The sequence below is a fragment of the Megalobrama amblycephala genome, linkage group LG7 (assembly GCF_018812025.1).
Source record: "Megalobrama amblycephala isolate DHTTF-2021 linkage group LG7, ASM1881202v1, whole genome shotgun sequence".
NCBI lineage: Eukaryota > Metazoa > Chordata > Actinopteri > Cypriniformes > Xenocyprididae > Megalobrama > Megalobrama amblycephala.
The window spans coordinates 36,086,547-36,113,299 of record NC_063050.1 but is presented as its reverse complement, the minus strand read 5'-3'; the positions used below and the strand labels follow the sequence as shown (position 1 = coordinate 36,113,299).

The 26,753-nt window shown below is 35.0% G+C and overlaps 3 protein-coding genes across 4 annotated transcripts in view; 1 reads left to right on the top strand and 2 right to left on the bottom strand.

The window, feature by feature from the left end:
- Positions 1–18,436, top strand: part of usp53b (ubiquitin specific peptidase 53b) — a 35,258-nt gene extending 16,822 nt beyond the window's left edge. The window contains exons 8-18 of the mRNA XM_048197246.1: positions 1,230–1,376; positions 2,092–2,241; positions 4,784–4,952; positions 8,592–8,705; positions 9,889–10,011; positions 11,891–12,545; positions 12,626–12,690; positions 14,148–14,214; positions 15,213–16,024; positions 16,612–16,696; positions 18,025–18,436. Of these exons, the coding sequence (XP_048053203.1) occupies positions 1,230–1,376; positions 2,092–2,241; positions 4,784–4,952; positions 8,592–8,705; positions 9,889–10,011; positions 11,891–12,545; positions 12,626–12,690; positions 14,148–14,214; positions 15,213–16,024; positions 16,612–16,688 (2,379 nt within the window). The 3' untranslated portion in view covers positions 16,689–16,696; positions 18,025–18,436. The remainder of the gene's footprint in view (positions 1–1,229; positions 1,377–2,091; positions 2,242–4,783; positions 4,953–8,591; positions 8,706–9,888; positions 10,012–11,890; positions 12,546–12,625; positions 12,691–14,147; positions 14,215–15,212; positions 16,025–16,611; positions 16,697–18,024) is intronic.
- Positions 18,437–19,211: 775 nt separating this feature from the next.
- Positions 19,212–20,560, bottom strand: fabp2 (fatty acid binding protein 2, intestinal). Its single transcript, XM_048197245.1, has 4 exons — positions 20,398–20,560; positions 20,080–20,252; positions 19,539–19,646; positions 19,212–19,453 (listed from the first exon to the last, which is right to left on the bottom strand). The coding sequence occupies exons 1-4, from the start codon at positions 20,462–20,464 to the stop codon at positions 19,403–19,405; spliced, it is 399 nt and encodes a 132-aa protein (XP_048053202.1). The 5' UTR covers positions 20,465–20,560; the 3' UTR covers positions 19,212–19,402.
- Positions 20,561–22,719: 2,159 nt separating this feature from the next.
- The window catches only part of gucy1b1 (guanylate cyclase 1 soluble subunit beta 1), a 52,897-nt gene continuing 48,863 nt past the window's right edge, over positions 22,720–26,753 (bottom strand). For both annotated transcript variants that reach the window (XM_048197244.1, XM_048197243.1), the window contains exons 12-13: positions 24,287–24,441; positions 22,720–23,936 (exon numbers count right to left, since the gene is read on the bottom strand). In XM_048197244.1, coding sequence (XP_048053201.1) covers positions 23,819–23,936; positions 24,287–24,441 — 273 coding nt within the window. In that variant the 3' untranslated portion in view covers positions 22,720–23,818. The remainder of the gene's footprint in view (positions 23,937–24,286; positions 24,442–26,753) is intronic.

Genomic DNA, 26,753 nt, shown 5'->3' with positions numbered 1-26,753 from the left:
AGTACGCTAGCAGCTGGAAAAAACGCTCTTGTGGACACACGGCCTAACGAGGCGCTGAGCGTCTTTTTCACGCTCAAGCGCTGAGAGCTCGGCGTTTTTTACAGGTCGCCTCGAGTTGAAGAATGTTCAACTTTGAGTAAAACGCTGCGCTCATCACTGTCACTTTTTAGCCAGCCGTCCAATCAGAGTGGAGGAGGGGCGGGACAAATACAACACCGACCAACTGTCACAACATTCTTGCTGTACAAAGACATTAACAAACAGAGAACGAAACAAAATGGATTAGAAATGAATATTGCTGGTCTCAGTCCGAACATACATAGCAAGCAATTCCACATTGTGTCAACATTTTTAGTCTGAAACAAATTACCTGCAAAATCAGTTATAAGTTACAGTGCCGCGGATATTCCGTATCATAGCAACAAAGCGTCTCAACGGAAAAAAAACGCTGCGCTGCAGAAGCGCTCTCAAGCGCTCACAGATAGGCGTTTTAAGCAGAGCGCCTAGCGTTTTCAGCTGGCTAAAAACACTCTGGTGGACACACGGCCTTATGAAGGAACTGCAGGGGTTTGTGAATGGAAAGCTTATAATTAAATAAAAAAAAAGTAAACTTAAAATACATAATATTAGAATAATAAAAAAAATGTGTTTGAAAGATAAAAGCAAGGCATAGCAATACATGGTTAAATGACTTACTGAGTATAATTAAAATAATAATGTGTTTGTCAAGACTTTATTCGATATGCAATGTTGCAATGTTGAGAAAAGGTGAAATGATTTCTGTAAATCCAGTGGTCAGATGCTGTGTGGCCTCTCCATTATCCATGTAATTATAGCCAATGGACTAGTGGCTGGTCTTTGTGTGCAATTCCAGAAAACTGGAAGACTTTTTGAATGTTTTTAAGTTGTAGGTTTTCTTTAGAAAGGAAATTTTAAAAGATTAAAAATAAGAAATAGGGAGAATAAAAAATTATGAATGATTTATTGCTATTGTGTGAGTAATATGTAATCATGCAATCAATAAAAAAGTAACTGTTGTCTGATTACAGTTATTTTAAAACATAATATAATCTAATTACAGTTATTTTTTAAAAATCTGATTACATAATCCAGATTATAAAGTATGTAATCTGTTACTGCAAATAAAATAGTATTATTATTACATACTGCATCAGCATCCCTTTGCTTGACATTTTGTATAATTTGATCTGTACTCTTATGCATTGCAGAGTAACTGTGGGCAGAGTATCAAAATCCGACGCGTGCTGATGAACTGCCCAGAGATCGTCACCATTGGCTTTGTGTGGGACGCTGAACAGTCTGACCTCACTGAAGATGTCATCCGCTCTTTGGGCCCAAACCTCAATCTTTCGGGGGTGAGGGTCAAATCTCTCTGCATGACTGTAGCTGAATGATGAATTGTCTGTTTATTATTATTCAGTCAGTTTTTATTATTCTGCACCTATTCAATATGATCATGTTGTGTAATTATATTATACTGCAGTGCATGTCATGTTTGAATTATTCAACATTTAAATGATTCAAAATGTCCTGCATGTCATGTGTGGGACTCACCATCTTGTGTGCTTTAGTAGAAGCAAGGATATCTGAATTTTTGTACAAGAGTCTCAAAATTTCTATATATATATATACATTATTATTTTTTTTTGGTCTCACTGCATGTATAAATTTAAATGCCACATGGCTGTTTGCAAGTGTGTGATGCTTAAGTCAGCCATCTTTTGCCATACTCCCTTCTGTTAGACCTCAGTTTCCTCTTCAGCAGTCATATGAATACTGGAGGCCAATATCACGTAATTTCTAGGTCACTTCACCGGAGGAGACATCATGAACCTTGGCACAATATGACAAAACCATCCAGTTTGAACCCCATGAGCTGGAGGCAGTTTACCATTTTATTTTGATTTTGAGACATCAATGTCTGTAGATTGAACTAATATTGCAGTTCTGCAGTAGACTATATGTGTCACATTGTGAAGCACAATGCTTCAAAATATCTTCAGTGTTTCATTTTCCTCACTCAGAGAGTTTTAAATGTAAGTTTCACTGTTTTCTCTGTTTATTCTTCAGCTGTTTTATAGAGTCACTGATGAAAATGCCAAGAAAAGAGATCTCCACCTGGTGGGAATGATCTGTTACTCTAGTCGACATTACCTAGCATTCGCTTTTCACAGCAAGTCTTCCAAATGGATCTTTTTTGATGATGCAACCGTGAAAGAGGTATTTAACAAAAACACACACACATTTTGTACATACAGCATGAGTGAAATAGTTACTGTATTTATTATTTGACACTTACCTCCTAAAAAGTGTAGGATGTGGGCTGTTGGTTCAAACACCACAAGGGTTGATCCATGATATTCCATCATTGTGTTCTTGATCATTGCACTTAACCTCAGCTTGTTGCAGAGAGACCTTGCATCTTGCAGCTTTACTGCCTGTAAAGTAACTTTGGTTGAAAGTCTTTGCTAAATGACTACTTACCACTGCATAAGCTTTATACTGTATATTGTAAAATCTCAAAATATCTCAAAGACTACAAATTATCCAACAGATTCTACCAGACTAAGATTTCCAACAAATATCTGATGCATGTTCAGATTTATATCACATTTTATCTTCTGAAATCATACAGTTATTGGCACAGTTATTGTTTTTTTTTTGTGTGAACAGACTTTTTTGGAGTGGAACGACTCTTTTCTCACTCATACTAAACATCTGAGCCTCACACCCTGTTTTGCATATTTAGTGGGGTAATAGAACTTGAAATTGAATTCCTAAAGCACTGCAATTTACTCTTTGCAGATCAGGCACAATGCCATTAGTTAACCACTTGAAACAGCACATTTTTATGTCAGTTATTTAAATATATAAGGACTAAAAAAAATACATAATTCATTCACATGTTGATGGAGCCCTGCACATGACATGTGGGGGAAACAAGATATTGTGGCGAATTAAAAGTTTGTTCCACAACTTATTAATTCATACTCTTGTTTTAGATAAGTGGTGGCCATGATGTACTTATTTATTCCATCATTTTAGTTAAACAGTGACAATGATTTAACTAAATTAAAATGAGGAACAAATTACATCAAGCTACACCAAGCATCTCTTTAGGATATAGTATACGGTCTACCATATGGTTTTGATATTGTATTAAGTTATGTAGCTTTTTCTTGGTATAAAAGTGGAGTCAGATGTGGACATTTGTTAATAAAACTATTTTTAGTTAAAGTAATTGTAATTACCGGAATGATAATGAGGTGCAGACTAAATAAGCTAAGCTTAGTGTGCAGAGCTTAGTATAGAGTTAGAACAAACACAGTCTTTACGTGATGTGATTTGTGTGCTGTGTCAAGGCAGCTAGCAGACGGTCGCTTAAGCCTGTCTGCTTCCTGGCTTGAGCCCCAGTGAGTCAGATACTCATACTATTACAAGGTTAGTTCACCCCAAAATGAAAATTCTGTTATGACCTTCATTCATCTTCGGAACACAAAATCTTTTTAATGAAATCAGAGAGCTTTCTGTCTCTCCATTGACAGCATATGCAACTACCACTTTCAAGCCCCAGAAAGGTACTGAAGATCATTAAAATAATCCTTGTTACCCAAGTGGTTTAACCTCAGTTTTATGAAGGGATCAGAGTACATTGTTTATGCAAAAAAAACAAAACATAATTTACCATCTTATTTACAAAATATTAATCTCCAATTCTCAATCATGAGAGCACCATGATGCATGCATGTTGTGTCGACGTGAGAGTAGATGTTGTTGTCAAGTGGTCAATTATGTTTTTTTTTTGCACAAACAAAGCACTCTCATCACTTAATAAAATTGAGGTTAAATGACTGGAGTCACATGGATTACTTTAATGATGTCTTTACTACCTTTCTACGGCTTGAAAGTGGTAGTTGCAAAGGCTGTCAATGGAGGAAAAGAAAGCTCTCAGATTTCATTAAAAATATCTTCATTTGTGTTCCAAAGATGAACGAAAGTCTTACGGGTTTGGAACGACATGAGAGTGAGTAATTAATGACAGAATTTTAATTTTGGGGTGAACTAACCCTTTAAGCTTATTTAACAAATTTAAGAGTGGCACCTTCCTATAGGCGATGGAGTCATTCTCTCTTCAACAGACCAGGTCTACATCAAAAACTATTGCAAGTACAGTATCTCTGAATCTTGTTTACTGTATTCTCTTGACACCATTCACATATTCACCACCTTTTTGAATAGGACCAGAGCAGATTACAGTGTTATCTTTGCTAGCACACCTCTTTAAAATTATTTTTTGGATTCCCGAACTTGTAAAGCCAGATGTTATTAGTGCCGACATGAGTAATAATAGCAAGCACTTTTATATATACCTTTGAACGAAGAGTGTCTGGCTCCCAGTTTGCATTGCACTGGTTGCTGATGCAATTTCCAAAAACTAGCGAAAAGCAACGTCATCACACTCTGTATACAACCAGTGCTCGAAGTGGGGGAAAAAAGTGCCGGTACTCCCGAGGGTTGAAATCACAGTCCAGGGAGGTCAGAGTACTGGAAACATGTGAGAAGTGCAGATACGCAAGAAAATGTGAGGGTACAGTACAGATTAAAATATAGAAATGCCAGTACTGTGTACCAGCCTGCTTCGAACACTGGGTACAGCAGCTTGTCACTGTACCCAGTTTTTTTCTAAATGTGGTGAGCTCTCTGATATTTGAACCTCTTGTTGTTTATTGATATATTCTTGTATCCAATACCTTATATCTAGATTGGCTCCAAGTGGAAAGATGTGGCATCTAAATGTATCCGAGGTCACTTCCAGCCACTCCTCTTGTTCTATGCCAACCCAGATGGTACCGCAGTGTCCAATGAGGACGCCCCCAGACAGACCACCATGTGGTCCCGTTATAACTCGCCCCTCAATGGGAAAGGGACAGGTAAGACTGCTCATTTTGTTCAAGAGTGTTTAAACTGAGGAGGTGATCAAAAAAATTTGGCCAATGATTTTAAAATTGCTGTTTTTTTTTAACACTAATACTTGAAAAAATAACTTATAATATTTATTATTAATATTATTATTATTGGCTGTGTGGCTTGGGGTGTAATCTTTTTAAACATGTTATATTTTGACTATTAAAAATGTATTGTGTTGGACCCAACATCAAGTTGATTGCAGAGTTAACAAAATAAATCAATCAGTCAAGTCATTTTTCTACAAATCACTACAAAAGTATTTTTTATTATTATGAACGACCTTTTGTATGGAAATTAGGTATAGACCACTTTTTGATGAGTGCTGAGAGTTATTTAAATTGTGTTTTTTTCCATTACAATATTCTATTTGTAACTCTGATTTTGAGCACAAATCCCAATTTTGTGGCAAGCATTTGCCAGGTGGATGAGTTGATTTCTGCTCGGGTTTCTGAACTCTACCAAGGACAGGGATTATCACCCACGCGCACTTTCTCTCTCTGCCTTTCACTTTATCGTTCTCTCTCTTTCTGTCTCTTCTAATCCTTTCCCTCTGGCCTCTGCATTGCACAGTTATGCTCTTGTCCCCTCTACCGAATTTTCCCTCCATTCTTTCTTCTATTCTTGCTTTCCTCTGACTGATGTGCTAAATGGATATTCTCCCCAGGCTGTCATACTCACAGAGCTCTATTGGAATGGGAAAGCATTCTTATTTTCCCATGAAAAACTGTAAGTAGTGTTTTTCTTTTCTTTTCCCTGTAAGTTTCATTGATTGTATTCTATTTGTGTCAATAGCTGACCACAGAAGGGTTTAGCAACCCTTTAGTTTAGTATGTGCAGTTTTATGCACAGTGGGATGCAGCACAGAGTGGTGTTGTGCATGGCTAACTATTGCAGTTGTGCAGCAAATTTGTCCACTCAATTCCCTCCTCTGCAGGACCTTTGTGTGTATCTTTGGTGATTGCTCAGTGTTTTGTAGACTGTGAAAGGTCTTAATGTGTTTCCTGGATTTGTTCCTCTGGTACATTTGGAAGGATGTTTAATGTCGGATCTGTGCCAGCTTGTTCCTGTAGTCTCTGCTGAGCTCTGTACTTTAGACTGAGTTGGCAACACTTCTGCTGAGCAGAACACAGATGCTCTCTTGGTAATGATAGACTGCTGCAGTGCCGTGATTTCATCAAAGTTGCTAACTTTTCGTTTGCTTCAAATAATAGGCTTAAAAACAACATTACCTAAGTTTGGCTCTGGTTGTTAGTGAATAGGAAAACATCAGTCAAATTAGTCATTAAATGTTTTGTATGTTGATATATTTAGCAAATACTTAGGCAGTACTAATAATAAACTCTAACAACACTCTTTTTTTCATCTGATGTCAAATTCTGTTACTGATTTCAAATAATTTCCCCTGAAAAGTGTAAAGAGGTGCCAGAGACATGGTGTAGTGGTTAGTGCACATGTAGCACATGTTGGTGCTCTTATCACACTTATCATTTACAGTCCTCACTATCCCTATAAATAAAACTGGCCAAGAAAAAAGACAAACATTACAAGAACATTTAAAAAAAAAAATAATAATAATAATTTTATTATCATTGTATTATTATAGTAATCATTGATGTGTACTCACAGTTAGTTCATGTTCCGATCAGTTCGTATTAGATTTTGTGATTAAAGCCGGCATGAACCAGAAATTGCGATAGTCTTTTCTTCCCTGTTGTGATGTATATCCGAGTGAAACAACTTCTTGAACAAGAAAAAAACACTTGGAAAAAGTTGATTTTGTCCATCTAGAGTTTAATGAATGATTGGATTGTTGTGGTTTTCTATTGCTGTGATCTCATGTGAGTGACAGGTTGTCCTGCCCTCGTGCACGTCATAAGAGAAGAGAAGAGATGTTGCTGCAGGAGGGAGGGGAAGATATTACATTATGAGGGCATATGAGTTTTTTGTTTTGTTTTAAGTCTCTCTCGAAGGTAGATTATATTATGATTCATGTAGATTAAATTCCAATACATTTTCTATTGTTTACTTACTTACATGTATTACCTAAGAAAATACTGGGTAATGTAATGTAGCTACAGGGGTTAAGATTAGGTTAAGGGGTAGATTCACGGTTATTATTTAGTCATTGCCCAGTTACTGTAATTACTGTAATAAGTACATCATATGTACATGGGGAACAGGACTGTAAAATAAAGTGCTACCCTTATTTGTTTAATTTATTATACAGTATTTATGTGTGTACAGTTGCAGATCCACATTGCTCTTCATCTATGGGAAATGCAGTAATCCATGAACTTGTTTTTTCCCTATTGAAACATCTAGGGCAGCTCACTGCGTGTCCTATATAAACAAATAATAAGCAAGTTTGTCCTCCCTCTCTCCCAGCAGAAGTTTGCAGACGCAGCAGAGATGTAATATAGTTTAGCAGGCTGTCTCTACCCAAAGCTGTTTGATGAGTTACAGATTGCATTGGCTTATTTGATTACTTAACTTTCTCTGGATGAGATACAGAATTAATTTGTAAAGGTCTTTCTCTGCAAATAAAACCATGAAAATAGGTCAGTCTACATCAAGATACTATTAAGCTGTAGTGCATTATACTAATCACATTATATGCCCCTTGCATCATGTGTTACGACTAAATAAATGTTGCTGTTACTTGCAAATACTGTATTTTGCAAAAGATTACACCAGCCAACAGTCAAGCCCAGTCATCATTTACTCGCCATTGTGTCGTCCAAACTCGCATTTCTTTTTTATCTGACTTGTCTTTCTTCTGTGGAGCACAAAAGGATAAGTTTACCAGAATGTTTTCACTGCTCTTTTAAAAAATTATGGTTTGGTTTCAAACATACAACTATAGCTTTTTCAGTCTTTTTGCCCTTTTTGGCTTTCATTTGACATGCAAGAAAAAATAGTAGGCTAAATCATGCACACGCTTTACTAAGTCATTCCCTCGATTTACTAAATCGTGTGCACGCTTTACGTTTTTTTTCCCTGCATGTCATGTGTGAGGCTCTGTAGTATGGAAAACAGTGGTTTGAATTTTCTGCCAAATTTCTCCTGTTGTATCCCATAGAAGAGAAGGGTTGAATCTGCATGAGGGTGAGTAAATGATGACATTTTTAAACTATTTAAAACTATTTATTCTACAAAATATCTACAAAGTATCAGTGTTATTTTACTACTATTTATATAATATTATAGTATTTAATAACATTCTGAATTCACTTTTGTTGTTCATTTTAATTTTAATTTTGTTATGTGCTTTTTTTTATCAAATATTTATATTTTATTGTATTTCATCTTTATTTCAGTTACAGGAAATTATTTAAAGTTTATTCTTACTTAAAAATAACAAAACTGCAAATTACTGACATGTAAACACTAAATATTAATGCAAATTTATAAGTTCTTACAGTTTATATTATTGTATTAAAAAATGTTGTGTTTTTAGTGTTTTGAAACACACTGAACTAAAATTTCAATGTAATTCCTCAACTTAAGAAACAATTTTTTAGTTTATTATGCACTTGAAAAAAAGTCTAATTGAATGTAGGCTTACCCCTGTGATTTCTCTGTCTCTCTTTTCTCTGTTACAGACACTCAGCTGTCAAGCTCTAAGAAGCTAGACAGTGTGAGAGATGTGAGTGCAGGTTCCCAACGAACAAATCAGGGATCCCAAAAAACACCAATGCAGTCTTCAACCAATCGTTGTAAGTAAAGTATTTTATGCTTCCTTGCAATGGTTAAAGGGTTACTCCACCCAAAATTGAAAATTCTCTTATCATTTACTCACCCTCATGCTGTCATCAGTTGTATGACTTTCTTTCTTCAGATGAACACAAGCAAAGACTTGTAGAAAAATAATCCATTTTTGTCAGTCCATATAACACAAGTGGAGGAGTCCTTTAAAGTTGACGCTTTAAAAACCACACAAAACGACCACGATGGTAATCCAGCGGTAATTCTCACTTCTCGCCTGAGCTTCACAACACGGTTATATCAAGCTTTACAACATGCTGACGTAGTGCTTCACAACACTATCGTGAACTTATATACGACAGCTGGAAGTGATTGCTTATGTTTAATAAAAGATTAAAATATTAGTATTTTCCTTTCACACACCTGTTGTTTCATTTCAGAAGACATTGATTCATCAACTGGGGGTAGTAAGGATTACCGTTGCATTCACTTCATTTGTGTTCATTTAACAAAAATCATATAAAGTACATCTGGAATGACATGAGGGTGAGTAAATGATAAGAGAATTTTCATTTTGGGTGGAATATCCCTTTTACTAAAGAAAGAAACATAGTTTGAAGGAATTGCATTATACATATACAAAGTTCTGGCATGAAACTCTAATGGGCAGGCTAATAGGTCATTTAACTCAACCTGCTTGTAATCACAACATTATCTATAGGACACAGATGATTGGTTCCTGCTGTATTAGTAGCCAATGAGCTTGCGTGCTCAATCTTCAAATACATGAGTAGCATTTGCCTAGCAGTGCAGCATGCTTCAGAAACCCTCCACCTTCCCCAGCTCCACCTGTATAGATCTGCTACGGGTAATTCATATACGCTACATTGTACAGCAGCAGCATGTCTTACTTACTCACAGCAGCGTGTTGTGTATGTATTGGCAGTAGCAAGTCCTGTACTTGCTCTGCAGCATCAGCAGCAATAATCAACAGCAGCAGCAATAAAAGCAGCAGCAGCGTAGCAGATCTATTCCGTCAAGACCAAACATATCAACATTGTCATACCCATTACCATGCCAAACACTCCGAGAGTTGTCATGACAGAAATAATTTTCTGCTCTTAGACAATTTACAATAGACAATTTTCTCCTCTTTAGAGTTTTGATCCAATTTCTCCCTTTTCAATGTCCCAGTTAAAGTGCTTCCAGAAAGTCCCAGCAGGTTCCGAGAGTCTTCCAGAGATTTTTCTCACCGAGGAGGACAAAGGAGAGAGAGTGAAAGAAGCTACCGAAGATCAGACTCTCTCCAGCACAAAGGTATGTTAATGAAAGATAAATACTTTATAATGAAATATTTGCATTATTGCATCTAAAACAAATTCTCATCCTGTGGACAGTAGCCTTTGTAGAGCCCATTATATTTTTCTCTATAATAAATCCAACAAAATAATGCCGTTCTAATGATAATTCATACAGAAGTGTCAAACAATTTTTTTTTTTTTTTTTTACTAATGTGCTCATAAAATATTTACACTTTAATCATATTATAGTGTTAGTGTAGACCATACTTCACTCATCCATTTTTACCTTGCAGTTTTTGAATTTTGTAGTTCATGGAGATTTGTGTGTTGCACATGTAATACGGTTTCCACTGGTAATATGCATCAATCACCCACAAGCCAAAAAATAATTGCTTTTCATGAGCACTAGAGCCCTTTTAGCATAAGCCGATTTTAGACTTTTATTTTGCTACTGTAGTCCTGTCTTTTTTTGCTTATGTCTCTGAAATTAGGTTCATATGAGAATTTTTATGCATTTATGCATCATTTGCACTGAATTTGAGACAGTATAAACATATTTGTCCTTTTATATAGGCCATATATATATATATATATATATATATATATATATTTTTTTTTTTTTTTCCCTCTGTCAATCTTATTACTTATAAGATTTTTGTTGGCTCACGAGCCAGCATATACAGTCACTGTTTATTTAGTTGAGATAGCAGCTTACAGATATTTTTCTGGGAGTTTGAAAATATGAAAGAAGCCATGTGCCCAATGTGATTCAACATTTCTATTTTCAGCTGGGGGCGCTTGCTCTGACAGACGGAGCTTCTAAGGGCAACTTACACACAGGAAAAAGTTTAATACTGGCTAACCTCCAAAATAACTGCAAACCATCTGTCCTATTAAACAGGATGCAGAAAGCATATATCTGTTAAAAGAGGCTTAATATTCATGTTAAAATCAGAGTAACCTTATGAATGACTGAGTCTTTGAAGATTGAACAGTTGTTTTTGGTATCTTTACAATAAGATTCCATTTGATAACATTAGTTAACATGAATTAACAATTCAAAATACTTCAAATGTTAATTTCAACATTATTAAAATCAAACGTTGTATCTGTTAATGTTATTTAATGTACCTGAGCTAACGTGAACTAACAATGAATGATTTTTATTAAGTGACATTAAAAAAGATAATACTATAGCAAATGTATTGCTCACTGTTAATTATAATGAGTGCAATAACTAATGCTATCTAATGGGACCTTATTTGTAAAGTGTTACCTTTTTTCAGTTAAGTTAAAGCAAAATAATAATAAATTTTTTTTATCTCTCATACTTTTACATATAGATAACACTTTAGAGGTTTCATTAACTAAACTACTAAATATATTACTACATTACATAGGCCTATTATCTAACATCATTACTGTGCATTTACATAATTCGAAATGGCATGAAACTATAATTTATATCTACTGTTCCCCCAAACACCATTTAGACATTTAAACATTTCAGAATGTATTTACTTTAGATAACAAAATATCAAACAAAGTGACATACTTAAACAAATTATGTTAATTTTTTTTTTTTTTTTTTTTTTTTTTCAGAAGTAACTGTTCTGAGCCATTTATATCTATTTAAAATTTTTTTATAGAGTCAGTTCCCCTTAAGTGTCATAAAATATGACAAATGAACCATGTCTTGATTTTGAAGAATCTATCAGTTGTTTTAAAATGTGACATGTAACACTTCAGATGCTTGGCTTGAAAATTGTATATTTGCAATCATTCTTTAAATGATATTATATGTTATTTTAGACATTCATTCATTTTAGGTAGATTCGGTATCCAAATATATTTTGGACCACTGTTTATTTATATTCATAATTTGATTTTTTTAGATATGACATATCCTCGATCATCTTCTCCCCCTGAAAATGGCCCGAGGTTTCATTCTGATCAGAGACAGAGAACTCTCTCCTCGCGAATCTCTCGACCTGAGCATTCTTCAGTACATCCTCGTGTATCACCCCAGGAGTCACGCTCAAACCAGGGAATGGCCACTGGCACCAGTCGTCACATTGAATCATCATCCCTCTGCCATCGTGGGTCCACAAATGTCCCAGAGCGTGGCAAGTCCAAGCCCTCATGGAGACCAGTGCGAGAGGTCTTGAATGTAGACAGTGTGCTGAGCGAACTAGAACAACGTCAGCAGCAGCAGCAGCGTGGGAGCCCTCGATGTGTCCGTCGCTTTGATCATGAGAGAGGTCTGATGAAGGAGAAACAAAAAGGTCTGATGACTATTTACGAAGATGACTCACGGTTGGAGACTGAAAGTCAAAGCTCCCAGGAGTCTCAGCGACAGATGATGGTGACCAGACCTAAAGGTGGAGCAAATATAGCACAGCGGAGTGATAATTGGATGATCCAGAGGACAGAGTCAGGATATGAGAGCAGTGATAGGTTGAGCAGTGGTTCCACCAATCCTGACTCACCAGGTGTTGAGAACTTCACAGGCAAAGAGCTCAGACTCAGTCAAGAAGCACAGCACCTCAGGTAGGAGAAATTAAGTAAAGATAGGTGTGAAGTTTTTCTTTTGGATTCCTTGGTCTTAAAGCAGTGGTGTATTTTCCCAGGGATCAAGGCCATAATAATCAAGGTGACTCAAAAATGGAGGCAGTGCGTTCTCCGCTGTATCACAGTGAGTATTACTCATACTCCATGGCATCAAGTCACCTTTCACAAAAATCATAAGCAAAAACTGTTTTCAACATTGATAATAATAATTAAAAATAATAATAATAATAATAAATGTTTCTTGAGCAGCAAATCAGCATATTAAAATCATGTGATCATAAGATCATGTGACTCTGAAGCCTGGAATAATGATGCTGAAAATTCAGCTTTGTCATAACGGGAATAAATTACATTTTTAAATTTATTAAAATAGAAAACACAACTTCCTTCTATTTTGTGCACATAATAGTGAATGTACTTTCTTTTTGTCAATAACAGAATACACCTTTCGGACAAAATGCACTCAGCATGTCATGAAATCCATTCGGTTCACTTACATTTCATGAATCAGCATTGAGCACACCACAAAAAGCTCATTCTGTGGAGTACATATTATTTTTTTAACCCCCTTTCATGGACTAAATATATATTTCATTCACAGAATGAGCATTTCAGGTCACATTTGGCACCTCATAAAGTAGCATGTGCTCAAAAGGATGTTTTGGTTTAAGCTACAAATGAAACCAAGCTCCATTGAACCCCAAAAGATAGACAGGCATTTGGAGTCATTCAAAAAGACTGACTCATCTACAGTTTTGTCATGTTTTTGTATACTTTGCAATTTTACGCAACTGTAATTCTCTCTAATTCCATGGTAGCACATGGTAGCATGCCAAAAACTGAGAAAATCCCTCTCTCTCTCTCTCCTTCTTCTACTGAGCAAAAAGAGACAGAAGTAGCTTAAAATTTCAAATACTTCATCCCACTAAAGAGTGTTGTATTACGTTGGAAAACAGGGATGGAGGAGGAAAAGATAGATAAAAACGAATTCTTTATAATGCCTTAGTTGCACCATGGTCAACTGGACTTGTGGCAGTCACAGAATCAGCCCTTTGATATCTCTGCCTTTCAAATCTGCATGTACTGTTTCCGAATCTTGGTTTCCCAGAAATCATGGAATTTTAAAGCCCCTTCTTAGTAAAGAAAAAAAAAAAAAAACACCAGAAGCTTATGCGCCAGTAGGACAGCACACAATCAGTAAAAGAGAGAGAAATACAGGAGTACAGTGAAAGTGAAAATAGAAAAGCATCATCGGTTGTAAAATGTATTCTATAAGCTTGCTAATGCCTAAATCTTAGACTTAGAGCACGTGTTGTATCCTGTGGCTTTTATCCTCACATGGAACTCAGCAGGTTGGCAGGAAAGAGATGAATAGTCTATCTATTTATAAATAAGTGAGTAGGATGTGTCCTAGTGAGTGTGTCTGTGCCCACTGCGATACAGCTAGGGGGATTTTGGCAGTTCTGTTCCTTTGCTGCTACACACCCATGGCAGAGATGCAAAAATTCACCTTTTAGGCTTTATTGTCTGTTGTTTTATGCCTCAAAAAATAAATTATTTGTTTGCATTTTGTTCCCTCAGGTAAACATTTGGCTAAAATTCAGGGAAAGAACTCAGAACATCTCATGAAAGGCAGCCCAAGTTCAAGGTATTTGCAGACTTTGTCTTTACACTGCAAATATGTTACAATATGAAGAGTTTCGTAGCAAAACGAGATAAATCCGTTTTTTTAATTTTTCAAAAATCTTGTTTTTTGGTTGTGCATTCCAATTAATATCAATTCAACTGCAGTTGGTTTGTTTTGATTTAAACCTTCATAACTTAAAAAATACAGCTAAGTAGCACCATAAAACAAAATAATAACATGATAACATAATAATAAACATGTTTTGACAAAAATGTTAAAAACGGATTTATCTCGTTTTGCAACGAAACTCTTCATATATAGTTTACATTTATAACAGCATTGATCACAAGAATATAAAGAAAAATATATAAGAATATAAACCTTCAAAGAAATGTTAAAAATCCAGTCGATTATTAACTTGTATGAATACAAATAATTACTTGACAGTTCTGCACATAGGTCAATGACATGCCTCTAATTTTTTGTATTTTTTTTTTTTCAGAAACACATTAAAAAAAGGAATTCATATTATGACTTTAATACGCCTTATGTTTTTAATTTATGAATTAAATGCATTTTTTAAGGGGAATAAAGTAAAAATGTGAGGGTGATGTAAATGATATACTAATGAAGAAAAAAGCCTCATTAAAAGAACATAGTGTAGTTACTCACACAAGACATTTGTGATATTTGAATCATTAAATTCAAACCATATGAAATCAACATCAATACAAGAGGACATTTCTAAAAACTTATTATTCTTACATATTTGTTTTAAAATAGATTTTTACAAGACTAATCCTTTTCTTCATCATGGACACTTTTACAATCAGTTTACAATCAAAGTCTATAGGGCAAGTGTATAATGGTCCATTTCTGTAATTTTGTTGTTGTTGTTGTTGTTGTTAGTTTGTTTTGTTAGTTTAAATGAGACAATACAGTATGTTAAGAAAATATCTGAAATATGTAAATATGATGAAATAAGGTGACATCTAAATAAAAGTGTTCATATTTCACAGAAGGAAGCTTAGATACTCATCCTGTGGTGCCAGGAAAGGGGGCAACACAGAGAAAGAGCCATCGGCCGGTGACCTTCAAGCAGAGCAACAGGAAGTTTCCATGCGATGGCACCACAGCCCAGAAAGCCCCCTTCTGCGCCGCCTGGGCAAGATCAGCAGTTCAGAGTGTAACAGTTCTGATGAACTCACTAACCCTCTTTCAGAGCAGGAAGACAGCGCTTATCGTTCTAGCACCAGTGAAGTCGCTCCACACGAATCACCGGGTCCTAATCGCACCATTTACCCTTTGCAGCCAAGGGAAGAGTCAGCAATAGCTCCATCAATGCCAACTCACTCCAAACACGCACAGCGACCGATTGAGATAAAGACTCCACCCTTCCGTCCCAGAATTTTACAGGAGCCATCACAGACAGCATCCAGAACATCCGGTCGTGGTATTTCATCATTGCACACCACTGCAGTACACAAGAGAATGGAAATCAACGGCACATGCCCAAGCTCATCAGATGTGAGCTCAAAATCATGTTCTGACCAGGAAAGAGGGGAGCAGGTGTCCAGCGAGCCTGAGGAAAGATCTTGTGGGTGGGATAAGCCATCTGCTTCAGTGTCTTCAGGATCAGGAGTAGCACTGACTACTTATTTCTCTGTGGATAATTGTATGACAGACACCTACAGACTAAAGTATCACCACCAGAGGCCGTTGGTCCTCTCCATGCCTGAGCCAAGAGGAGCTGTTAAGGACGGGAGAGACTTGGGACACTCAAGCCGCATAGAGAACCAATCTGAGCGTGCCAAAAATAAGCCTGACTCTGGTATGTTAAAGCTCAACTGAGCTATTCATTCATTCATTGATATATTGTTTTATTGACACTGATGTTCCAAAGTTTGGGGTTGATAAGATTTTTTTAATGTTTTTGATCACCAAGGCTAATTTATTTCACCAAAAAACAGCAAACACTGTAAAACTGAGAAATATTATTTCAATTTTAAATAACTGTTTTCTATTTTTATTATTATTTTTTCATTAAATGTAATTTATTACTGTGATGGAAAATTCAAAGCTGAATATTCAGCATCAATACTCCAGTCTTCAGTGTCACATGATCCTTCAGAAATCATTCTAATATGCTGATTTGGTGCTCAAGTATTATTATTATTAATTTTGTTCAATAGTTGTGCTGCTTAATATTTTTGTGGAAACTGTGATGCGATCTTTTGTAACATTATACATGTCTTTACTGTTACTTTTGATCAGTTTAAAGCATCCTTCCTGAAAAGAATATTTCTTAAAAAAAAAAAAAAAATCTTACTGATCCCAAATGTTTGAATGGCAGTTTATGGATTTAGTAACTTACCAACTGCAGTTAGTAGCTTAACTAAACTAAATTGTCCTTTTCAGGCAATAGCATCAATAAGCCCACTGCTAAATGGCACCCTGTGACTTCAAAAGGGCTAGATGAACATGGATATTTGTGAAAGTTATGGTAAGTTCTCACTAAACCCTGAGATATTGTTGTAAATTTAAAAGTTTCAAAAGTACAGTTCTTTAAGTAATAATATTGCACATTGCACAGATATCTTTTCAACTTAAAAGTTTAAAAAGTACAAGACTCTGATGTTTAATGACAAAATAAACTTATAAAATTCATACACTACATGGATGAGTACATAAGTGCATAGTGTATAGTGCGCCATTTGGAATGGAGCTAATGCTTTGATAGCATTAACATAACATAGCAATTGCTAAATGAGTATGGCATTTAACACACCTATTCTCAAAGAAAGCTCATGATCCACTTGTTAAAAGAAACAAATTCATAAAACTGTGTAACACTTCAGATTTCTTTGAAAAGTGTCAGTTTTGTAAACTCAAACGAAAAGTTCTAAATATGCATAAAAGTTAATTTGATTGAAATATTTTGTTTAATTTAAGTTTACCCTACACAAACCAATTAATTATTTTGAGTATTAGGGTTTACAGCTTAAAATAAAAACTGTATCTACAGTACCAGTCAGACATTTTGACACATCTGACTGAATGTAAGTTTCTCATGATCTAAAAGCTCTTTTTATCTAAAGTACCTGGAAATCTTGACAATCGGGCTCAAAAATGTTTACACACGCAAGCTACCCCGATAAATTAGAGGGATAACTAGAACATTCATAATTTTACTGTTTTAAACTTACAGCTCTGTAGTTATTGTAAGCAACACAACAAAAAACAATGTAGATATCAGCCATTTATAATGTAAATAGCACACAGCAGAGAACTGTGCTGACAAAGACCATAAAGGAGCATTATCTAATGAAACTGTCTTCAAGCTTCAGGCAAGCCCAATGTTTTGCTGAACCAAGCAAACTAAGACTGTTACCTGGCAGATGGTGTATGCGATGCCCTATTATTTTGATAAAGAATTTAAAAGGAAATAGGCTAGTGGTGAGAATATAATAGTTACTGGCAGATGAATTTGTTACCTTAATGAACTTGATTTATGGTAAACCTTTATTAAAGAAAATGCAACCTTTAACAATAAGCAAACACAATCAGCACTACTATTTGATAAAAATCTAATTTATAAAGCTTATTCAATGTATTAATAAATACTATAATACTGTATAAATAATATCCAAAAATATATATATTCTGTTGCGTGTTTAGCTATTGATTGACTATTATTATTACTACTACTGTATAGCCTAGTTGCAATATTAAATAATAATAAAAATAATAAAACAATAATAAATTTAGTACTTAGTACTTTATGTATTTAAAAACCATGCAATAATAATAAGAAGTATTCTTTCTTATCAGGTCCTGGTGATCCAGTGAGATGTAATGCGAGAGAATTGCCAAAGAAGTTGAAAAATATGGATTGTTTTTGTACTTGTAATTACAATGTATTTGAAAATGAAGAAAGCATAAGAAAAGATTTGTCCTTTTGTACCCTCTTCCTGTAAATTTTGAAGTTCGAGTATCTTATAAGAGCCATCCACAGGAGGGCAGTATGCACTTTGGATTTAATCAGTATTTGCTTGTGAACAAGAATGACCATTTTATGCTGAATATCAAATTTATTATCTTTTACTGAATTGTGACAGGTAATACAGTATATATATGCACACTACTGTTTAAAAGTTTTAGATCGGTAAGATTTTTAAAACAAGCTTTTGTAACATTATACATTATCTTTAAAAATTTTGGGGTCAGTAAAAAAAAAATTGGAAAGAAATTACAGAAATGAATACTTTTATTCAACAAGGATGCATTAGGTTGATCAAAAGTGACAGTAAAGATATTTATAATGTTACAAAAGATTTCTATTTCAGATGAATGCTGTTCTTTTGAACTTTCTATTCATCAAAGAATCCTGAAAAACAAATTGAAAAGAAAACTGTTTAAACTGTTTTTAACATTGATGATGATAATAAATTGTTTTATTATAATAAATTTATAAATACATTTATTTTAAATTGTAAAAATATTACTGTTTTGCTGTATTTTGGATCGAATAAATTCAGCTTTGGTGAGCAGAAGAGACTTCTTTTAAAAACATTTTAAAAATCTTACCAATCTAAAACTTTTAAAACGGTAGCGTGTATAAATAAAATAAGTCTTAAAGACAAAGATAGCGATTGTGTCCTTGACTTTAATTTCATTGCAAATGGACCTTTGTACATACTCCCTAGAGGTTGTTTGTGGAGTGCCTTCCTGCGATTTTTTTCATGCAAAATATTGACATGATTGAAAATAAATGAATTATGTAAAATTATATCCACTATATATTTTTGGAGATGTCTATGCAGTTATTTTTATTCTTTGTTTAATAAACTTCAAATGTTCAATCACTGATACAATTTATTTGCGTCTTTGTATGATTATCTTTTCCTTTTAAAATAATCTAAATGTTTTCCTTTTCAAACAATGTAACACAGTGTAATGTATTGGTGTATGTCTATTTAAAATCATTTCATCCAACACGATTCACAACACATGCAGCATAAAGGACGTAAAAATGGCTTTATTACCGTAAATATCAAAACTCATAGTGCAAATGACACATGATTTACATACACACTTTGTAAACTTTAGGGCTGCTAATTGTTAAAACCCCTATTTTCAAGTGGAATATCAATGCTTGCAACACTTAGTTTCATATCGTCCCACTAAATGTTGGAATGCTGATGACATTTTAACCCCTCTTGAATGTTCTCTTGGCCTCGACACCTTCATAGCTATAACTCTGTAAGCAAAAAATCAAAAAGTGAGACAACACAACTTATACACAAATTTTGATCTAAGGATATGTCATAATCCATACAGCTCACCTGTACAAGTTCATCACCGATAATCTTCCTGGTTGTTATTAGTGTCTTTCCATTGTCCTTGCGTGTGAAAGTCCCTTTGAGCATGTCACCCTCCATGACCCAGGATCCCTGCAATCAAAATGTCAAAGGTCAGACTCATTTTGAACCCAGCAGTGACATTCTCTCATTGACCTGTTACTGATTGTTTGTTCAGGAGGCTTGAATAAAGGGTGTTGTGATAGTTACGCATTCTTCTCTGCTACTCTAGTGTGAACTTTGTAATTTCCACTCCCATAAGAAAAGCACACTGATTCAGCAAATAACCAGCTGGCAACATTCAGTAAATGTTGTACATGTGATGCTGATTTAGAACAAAAAAATTTAATGTATAACATCACAATTGCATGAGTCATCATTCTGCACTGCTGAACACATATCTGAATCTTTGCCCTTGATCATGGGTTAATGGTTCTTCATGGAACCATAGATGCCAATACAGAGCCTTTATTTTTAGGCTGTAAAGACTGAAAACACATCTAAAATTTGAGATCATTGTGCTTACTGTGAGCTCAGTGCCGTCTGCCATAGAATAGTTAAAGTTGACACCCAGAGTAAACTCAATATCCAGTGTGCGGAAAGTGCTGACTTCTTTCACTTGAAACTTATCTCCAGTCTGCTCCAGGGTGATCTTCAGGTTGTCATGAGAAGCTAGTTTCCTTTTCACCATGTTGATTCCTGTTGAAGATATGCAGTACATGTACAAACACCTTATAAATAATGACTCACTGAATCACTCTTTCTTTTGAAAGAGAAGATTTCAGAGCTTGATCTTGAAACCAACAATAATCAGGCTATGTTTGATTTGTCTATGTCCACTCACCCATTTGTTCCATGAACTTCTCGTAGTTCTCATTGCGGTCAACTTTCCAGGTCCCGTTGAAGGCCATGATGACAGACTGCTGTGATCCTGACGGTGGCCTAACTTTACCCCGCGTCTGTCTTTTATACCCGTGTGAGTGAGAGCACTCTGCCTTATCTGAGTATTATCTTAATGCTGATGTGGCTGAGTAAAGCTCACAGAGAATAAATTGCACCCTCCCTCCAGGCTATACGTTACACATCCCAGCATACTTCGCTTCTTCATTGATTGTGCAAAAGAGTGGAGGCTTCAAGTAATTCCATGAGAACAAGCACTCACTTGTATTGGATGGTCAAACATTCACATGATATTAGTGTCTCTGTTGTTCTCACACAAAGTCTTGCTTTTGTTTGAATTGTTTGCTGCTTAAACTGTAGGGTGTGTCTGTTCACTAGTTATGGGTTATGTGGCAAGAACTACTGTGGAACTCTGAATGGTGTATTTAAGCAATGAATTTTAGCTAGCATAATTTGACATCTGTTGTATCTTTTAAATTGAAAACTGTGAAAGGCTAAACTATTCTGATGGGTTATCGCTGAATTACTTTGCAATTCTGCTGCGTATGACATGACACATTGAGTTCTTTGAGAGTTATTCGCTTTTATTGCTTACAGTGGCTTAAATACTAATGAAAAAGCCACCACTGTAAGAAAAGCTGTGGCATATTCACTTATAATGAAAATATAAATGAATAAGTGTACATGGCCTGCCAAATATAATATTAAAGCAATATGTAGTGTGGAAGTTTTATCTGGAGACTCCATGACAAGATAAAGAGATATCAAGACCTGAGACATGATAATCTCTGATAATAGTTTATTTTATCATTCCCTCTGTCTTAATCTCTCAACAGTGCAATAAAATAAGACCTTTGAAGACCTTTTGCATACTCCCATTGCAAGACCTTTGGTATCGTCCCATTGAAAGCAAACACAAGAGAAGATCTAAACTCAAAAAGTTCACAATGGCACCTTTACTGCAACTCAACTCCAAGGCAGAAAAAAGCATTTATTTGAAATAGATTTTTTTGTAACATTAGAATTGTAATATACATGTATTTACTGCCTGAGTCTTTAAATAGTAGTTTATATCCACAATTTATTTTTTTCTGTATATATGATTTTACAAACATTGTATGCTCCATTGAAGCCTGTGTGGTTCATATGCTGTAGGTTGTTAATCTGCATTTTCCCTGCACCATTATTCTTCTATAACACATGAAAGGTTGTTTATTAATCAGGATTGTAAAGTCATGCTTGTTTGCTGTAATCAAATAATCTTGCAATCTGCATTTGCACTTTATCACTAGGTTATCAACAATCTTTCCACTAACTCTTAGTTCAGACACAATTCAAAACAATCTGTTTCTATGATCTGTTTTAATCTTTTTTTTATTACATAATCAGTTGTCTTACTGCATTTGGCATGTTGATGCATTTTACTACGGAGTAGTAACCTCTAGCACAGTTTATATACAGAAGATAATGATTAACAATCTATAATCTACAAATAAAAGTTGATTTCTCTATGGAAGTGGAAGTATTGAAAATATTGGGGTCAAGGAGCTTTAGAAAGATTTTAAGGTAAACTAGAAATTGCAAAAGTGGCATTTCGTATTAGTTTTCAGAGCTTAGCATTCTTTTTCAAAGTAGATACATGTTTCCACCACAAGAAGGAGTCAGTTGCACTAATATTAACAGATTAAAGCGACAAGCCTATTGCTTTAGTTTATGTTAATGACTGACTGTATAAAGTTAATATTGGAATCCGATGATGATGATAATACATTCATGTGCTCATACTGTAGAGGTTTTGCAGTCAAAATTATGATCCATAGTAAGCTTTTTTTTTTTTTTTTCATATTCTCATGAAATAAACTTTCTGTATATTTAATCAATCTGTAAACTCCTGACATTGTATTTTTGTTAATGTTTCTATTCAATTCACATTTATTTGTATAGCGCTTTTCACAAAGGCAATTTAATTTACAATCACATTCATACCACACAACTTATAAAGATACAGAGTCTGAGGGTCTGTGATTTTATAAAAAAAAAAACAAACACAACAAAAAAAAAAACAATAGTGTACGTGTATTTTAGATTTGACTGTTTACTTTTATTTTATTTACAAGCAGCCAGAAAGACTTATGTTTAGGGGCATTAGAAGGTAGGACTTTTAACGACTACTGAATATTTTTAATTTTGTAACAGAAAACCCTTAGCAGTACAATGCTATTTTATTTTATCATGCAACACAAACAAACAAATACAACTATGCAAATATTTTAAATTATATTTTAATACAAGACTTAAATATGCTGCAAGTAAAGGTGTACATAAAAGCACTGTGACATGGGCAGGTTTCCTTTAAAGAAATCTATCTGTGAGATTCAATGAATACAAACTCTCACACCAAGTCTATCCACTTTTTAAATAGTAAATATTCACTTTTGTTTTGATTTTGTTTGTTTAGAATCTATTCATTCACGCAATAACTACTCATAGTAAAACAATAACAGTAGTGTAAGTATATTCTAAATTGTTATCATAAAACGGCTGGTCTAAATGTACACGTTTGTCAAATACTCTGATGCAGTGTACGAGTGTAATTATGATTCTAATGTGCAGGAACTTTTTTATTTACAGCATGCACATTATGCTCGGAAAAATAAAAAATAAATTTAGACACGTGAATATGGTTAAACTAAGTTTTTCCAATATAATACACTGATACAGTAATAAAACTGTGTTGTGATACTGAACATCTACAAGTTATTTCTTAATGTGCATTAAAAAAAAAACAGTTTGTTTTTAGGTATTTCTATGCTGTAGTGCTCTTAACTTTAAATATCAACACACAGACATATAGGACTTAATACAGTATGACAAAAGAAAATAACTGGTTTTACTCGGTGACGAAATAAAATATTCTAAATACTGTCACATCCTCTACTACAAATAAAAATGATGAAAACAAACTCTTGATGAGTATGTTTGCATGTTGCATAGTGTATTTGAACTATTTTCCAGTTGTATTTATTCAGATGTTCTGTTTCTGTATTAAATCAGTTCAATAGCACTCAAAATAGTATCATTAATATCAAATGGACAGTAGTTTCCATGTATAATGTGTACAGCTCTGTTCACCCTCTGCTCTATACCCTTTTCCCCCTATTTTTTCATTATCTGTGAATCAGACATAATTGGCACTTGAAACACAGGGGTCATTGAAGAACATTCTTAATTTGGCCTCTGAGAGGGGAAGAATGAAATGATCTTGATGAAGAAAGCAAAATACATTATGTTCCTTTTCATAGATTTCAGAATGAACAGAACATTAGCTGAGAACATGATAAAAATTGCATTGTGCAGTGTGTCTGTTAGGTCTTGCGTGAGAGAAACCACACTTTCATTGGCTCTTTTTTTCCTTTCATGGTTACAGGTCCTCTGTACTCCAAATGAAACTGAGGATCAGCATTTTCGACTGACTGCAAACACCTGAGACAAAACAATCCAATAACAACATTCACTTTATTTGTGTATATAATATAATATAATATAATATAATATAATATAATATAATATAATATAATATAATATAATATAATATAATTAACCTCATTTTGGTTGTCAAAAAATAATAATAACATTTTTAAATTAAAAAAACAAACTACATTTAAATTTAAATTAAACAAAATTATTTTAATAAGTCAGAAATTACTCTTTAACAGTACAGATTACCACTTTTCACAATGTGTTTAATAACCTAAGTATATTTATTGTACAGTGCCTATTTCATAAAAATACAAACATATTTTTATCATTCAGGTTTGACATGGTTTTCTCACCTGTATGTGTATTCAGACACATTTATTTTTCCTTTCTCTCCTGTGGTCTCTGTACGACTTGTCAGGTTGACCGTGTTTCCAAACAAGCAGTAACGGGGCATTCTTTGCCCTATCACCCCTGTGACCACCTCTCCTGTGTGGATTCCAATGGTGATCTGCTCCAAAAAATAACAGTTAGATGGTAAATATGTAAAGCTTGAAAATATGTAAACACATTCACACATAACACATTAATAATCACATTGTCTTAAACAATTCTGACATATTTATACAGGAGAAATCATTCTTTTTTTCCAGCAAATGCATAGAACATTCCTTCTCTGAGCGAGACATGCTCTGCCATGTGTACGTGCCAGAGCAGAGATAACTGTTCAGAATAAAGTTAATGTGGGTGTATTTTTAAACACTGAAAAGAAGAATGATCTGACGGTGTCCCCCTTTGCCAGACTGTGCTTATTTGTGTGTGTGTGTCTTTGTGTGAAAGTGTCTCTCCCATCCATCTATAGTTTTCTCTCTCATTTAGATGCTCTTAGTGTTTCAGCGGCATAATAACAAATCTGTGTCTTCTGGTTAAACAAAAGACCCCACCAAACCTCTTTTTTACTGCAGACATGTCTAAAACCATTTAGACCCATTATAAAGCTATTCTTAGACAACATCAAACAACCTTAATACACTGGATAAAATGTATACCCACACAGGCATGTTTTATGATGGGGGTGTTTTATGAAGGACAGCATGGTGGGTGGGTAGATGCTGACCCCATCAGCCAGGTGCGCAAAATATGCAAGAGATGTTGTTTAAATTACGCTATGAGGCAGCATATTAAACAAGTCTAAACATTTAGGGTTTACTTATTCATTAAATTACATATACACAATGACCAGAGTTGTGTATTATGTTGTGAGCTCACAAAACATACTGTATGTGCAAAATTAATTTCTGTGATTAAAAGTTGCTCTTTAACGTGTTAACAATAATTACCACAGCATCTGCTTTTTTAGATTCTCAAAGTACTTTTGCTAATGTCTTTTCTGAAACATTGCCAAACACACTATATAAAAGGCACAGCTAAATGTGACATTTATAATATGGGTTTCTGTGAACACTGTTTTGAGTTCACCTTAAATTTAAGATTATTTTTAATGTTCAGTAATTGTTAAAGTAATTGACATGATTTTATTTTATTTTATTATTATTATCATTATTATTATTTTAATTTTAATTATTTTGTTCCTTGAGGTTCACTTTTAATGTTAATATGAGGAAGGAGTTTAGGAAAAGAGTGTTGATTTCCCAGTCTCATCAAGCCAGTTCAAGAGATCTGTTGGATTTAGAAGGCCGTTCTGTGGATTCTTATGATCCAGCAGAGAGCATGCTACAAGGGCAGGGATTGCCTTCTGAGGCACTCACTGAACTATGCCACACCACAGAACTGGCTCTCCGGGCCACCAAACAAACAGCCATAGCCATCAGTCATTTGATGACAACGTTGGTGATATGGAGAGATACCTGTGGTTAAACCTGTTGGGGATCAGGAAAAAAAAGAGAAATTTTTCTTCCTTGATACTTTGATCTCACCCTCTGGTCTTTTTGACTCATCCGTTGAGACGGTGGTAGAGAGGTTTAGAGAGCCAAGGGCTCAGTCTGCTGCCTTCAGGAGTTATAACCTTTGGAGCTTTGAGTCTATCCCCAAAACCCTCTGCTTCTTCTAAACCTTCTGAGCCATCTCTAGGATGTTCCAAGAGACAAGATCAGAAGGTCAGTGTAAGTGCTGGCTATAATGGGTCCTGGAGAAAGTCTTTCATTTCAGTTCAGTTCATTTCAGCTGCTACCCCCAAGTTGTCTGAGGTTTTTAAGTAGAGCATAAGCTCCCCTGCTGCCTTTTTGGGGGTGGAGTATGGTGGATGAGAGCTTTTGGCAAACTGCAGACTGCCTTTCTCTTGTCTGGGACATGTATCCCCTTTGGATGGCCTTAAGGGTTGAGCTGCTCTCCACCAATTACATTGGGGTCTTTAAGTAAAGTCTAAACTCCCCTGTGTTTCCCCTGGGGGTTTAGAGTCTGGGTGATGAGAGTTACTGGACAAACTGCATTATGTCTGGCTCTTGTTTGCCTTCCTTCATGAGTAGGAGTAAGGATGTAGGTTCCCCCTTGGAACGGTGGCAAATTACTGAGGTTTTTAGCATTTAGCAAGCTCTGGTTGGTAAGCTGCTCAAGTACCCCTTAGGTATGGAGCAGGGTGAACAGAACTACTATGGGCAAATCACAAGAACCCCTCTGTTTTGTTTACCTTCCTTCCAAACTTTTGTTGGGTCTTGAAGTAGGGATATCAGTGCCCTTTGAATGGATGCTCTACTATGGCCCTGGTTTGACAATGCTAACAAGTAGAGGAAGTTTGCCTGCGGGTTTCCCACCTTGTTATTTCTCACATATTATGGTCTGATGCTAAAAGAAAAAGGCAAAGAG